Source organism: Trypanosoma equiperdum (assembly GCF_001457755.1).
Source record: "Trypanosoma equiperdum strain OVI genome assembly, contig: ctg_1950, whole genome shotgun sequence".
In the NCBI taxonomy this organism is placed as follows: domain Eukaryota; phylum Euglenozoa; class Kinetoplastea; order Trypanosomatida; family Trypanosomatidae; genus Trypanosoma; species Trypanosoma equiperdum.
Window position 1 is genome coordinate 249 of NW_027124005.1, and position 3,198 is coordinate 3,446.

At 37.5% G+C, this 3,198-nt stretch overlaps 1 pseudogene across 1 annotated transcript; it reads right to left on the reverse strand.

Moving 5' to 3' along the window:
- Window position 1: 1 nt before the first annotated feature.
- On the reverse strand, window positions 2–440 carry TEOVI_000479800:pseudogene (annotated as a pseudogene). The gene is given in 2 exon segments: window positions 2–85; window positions 87–440. Coding segments are annotated over 2 exon segments (438 nt in total).
- Between the last annotated feature and the right edge of the window lie 2,758 nt (window positions 441–3,198).

Consider the following 3,198-nt stretch of genomic DNA (forward strand, 5'->3'; position numbering starts at 1 on the left):
TTCTGGCTATCAAACCGACACCACTAAGATAAGGCTTTCCACTTGGAGGCGATATTGGTAAGTGGTGTAACTTTTTATCTTTTTTTTCTGCGTCAAACATTGACAAACCAGTAGCATCTCTCCACATGATCTTTTACTATATACTCCTCGCTAAATTTTTCCTCATTAGCTGCACTATTCTGTATAAAATATTACACACCAGTATTATACTTCTGTTCATCAGTAACAATAACATTAGACCCATCTACAGTTATTAAAATATCCTCATCACTTGCATTCTGACTTTCTAAAAATTCCATAACTCATCTAGGCATTTTAACATGGCTATACAAACCCCCCATTGTAATTGTAATAATTTCAACATGGCTTAGTTTAGCATTCAATATGGTCTTACACCATTGTTGAGTTGCATGAGTTTGAACTGCAACCAGAAACAATTTAGTCTTCTTAGCATCACTCTCTGTTAAAATTCCCGTTGTATCTCCTCAAAGTGATATTAGGCATGAAAACAATGGGTATAACAGTAGCTGTTATAGAAAAGTTGTGGAGATAAAAAATTTCATTTACTAATATATGTTTAAAATTTGAAAGGGTTATAATTAAAATTACTAACTTTAATAAAATTAATCAGTTATATCACTGGGGTTGTGGCAAAAAAAAGATATTTATATATAAGTAATTCCTTCTTATTGTTATGATATCTCTGTTTAGTGGTTTATACTTAGTTTCTGCAGCTTATCTTTTAACGGGCATATTGTTCTATTGGTTTGTAAATTAGCTTTACCCATAGGAGCTTCCATATACTACGTGCATTACGCTGTTCGTTGCATTCATATTTCCCTTCCGTGCATTGTTTTAAGAGTTGCAGTAGTTAGGTGAACCGACTATTTCAAATATACTAATAGTCACAGGTTTCCTGTTATAACACCCCATCGACCATGTTTCACCATAAGACCCTGCCACCTCAGATTTATTAGCAACCGCTGCTGAAGTTAATACCATTATCTATGCAGTAGCAGCTATCCACTTTTGGTAGCAGTGTATGGCACAAAATTCTGCTGTGTCATTTCTTCCTGAGTGTCACTTACACTGTCATTTAACTCTATTTTTTATTTATCTCGTGTTTTGCACCTTCCTTTGCTGTTAATAGAGCATTGACTCTAATTGGATTCTACATTAAACTCTGTTTTTTCCTCATTGTCCATTCTATCATATCCTCGTGTTAGAAGTTGCGCATATGGCATACTCATTTCTTTCTCTATTTTTCATCGAATTTTCTTTAATAATATTCCTTTTCAAATCTTGCACTCTTACACACCTAATCTGCCTCACTCACTCACTCCCATTACATTCTCATAATTGTTAAAATTTCTTTTATTTTGAGTGTCCATTTAGCCTTCACAGATATACTCATTATAACATTAATGTATACACACTCACAACACTCTTCTGTTGTTATTATTATTTCTATCACTCTTGTAGTCATGATATTCATAAAATGGTCAAAATTATCTATATTGGAATAGCGCTCTTTTATCAAACCCTTTCTCCATACTAATATACACCCATAGGCCACAATCATGCAAATGTCCTATATTCTCTGAATTTAAATTTTTCACCAGTTTTAAAAAGTTTTATAAAAGGAGTTAAAGCTTATCAAATTTTAGGAAATATATCAATCCTCTCAAAGTAGCAAGTTTCATAAATTTCATAAAATTTACCCAAGATATTTAAAATTCTACAAAAATTAGCCCAGAAAATACCTGAGGAGCAGAAACTCTCAAATTGCTAGAAAACGACTTTTCATTTTTTTTTTCGGTTTCAGGTTTAGGAAATAATTTTGGGTCTTTTTTCTCATCAAAATCACAACATTTTTCATCTTTTCACGGTTTAGCTGTTGTATGCTTTTCGTATTCGTCTGCTGTTTTGGTCGAATCTGTTGTCTTGTTTGTTTTGGTGGGATAAAAAGGATTTGCTTGTGTTTTTTTGTTCCTGTTGCTCAATAAAGTGACGATCAGTGCAATATGTTGTTGCATCTGTAGTGTCTTATGGTGCTGTTATTGCTTTCATTTGTCTGTCACCATTTCAACAAACGGCGGCTTTGGGTGGTGTCAGTTCGTTAACCGATTTCCCTACTGTGTTTTAAGTTTTTCGGCACTTTCGCCAATTGGTGCCTTTAGTAAATTGTCCACTTTAGTTTTTGTCGCTCCGCTGTACTTGGTTTGTTCACCTTCTATTGTTTGAGACATCCGCTATTTAAGTCTGTTACTTGCTATTATGGTTGAAATTCTGCGCTGACGGTGAGTGTAGAAAGGTCTGACATCACCTTTTCTAGTGCCATGATGCTGGAGAGTTCTCTTTTTATTGTTGCTGGCGATGGTATGGCGCAGGTTTCGCTTGACGTTGAGTAGTCGGAGCTGCCGTCGGTGGATTTGCGGCTGAGTTTCAAATTTTTTGGTTCGAAGACGCTGCCGTCTACCATAGCTACCTTGGTGGTTTGTGCTGAGACGCACGCGTGGGTTCGTGATCTTTTGCCTGTGCAGGTGGTACAGCCGCAGACAGTTAGTGGGCTGGTTGTTGCGTCTTTTGCGACAATCGAGGGTTTGAATGCTATTACAGTTATGGATCTTGTGCCTGCCGGTGATGCATTTGTTTTGGATGCTTCTTGTTACCTGTTTGACTCGCCTTTCATGCAGAAGCCGTGTTTCGTCGGTGTTACTGCTGGTTTTATCTTGGAGTAGTTTTTGTATTGGTACGCGCTTGATGTTTTAAGGTACTCTGAGTCTTGGATAGCCGCGGTGGATAGGTCGTGAATTGCTTCTATTTTACCGAAAATTCTGTAAGCGGCCGCTGCCGCTTCGAATATAGTTTGCCTGTGTTAGTTTATTTTTTCCAACAGTTTACTTGAGTCTGCTGAGATTGCCGGAGCCAGCAGGCATGTTGTTGCCGATCGCGCGCCGTTTTTTTCAGCTTCCAATAGCTGCAGCTTTGCAATTTTGTCAGTTTCTTGTTGCGCCTGCTTTGATGCTGTTGTTATCATCTGCAGTGCGTTGGCTGCAAGTTCTCTTAGATAATCTGCTGTGTGTCATGGTGCCATAACGGTCGGTTTGTTCTGGTGCAGTGCCGAAGATCGCTTTACATTTGTAACGACCAATGTCACTAATAAAAGAGATACAGGTGCCTTAGCATACGATAAAG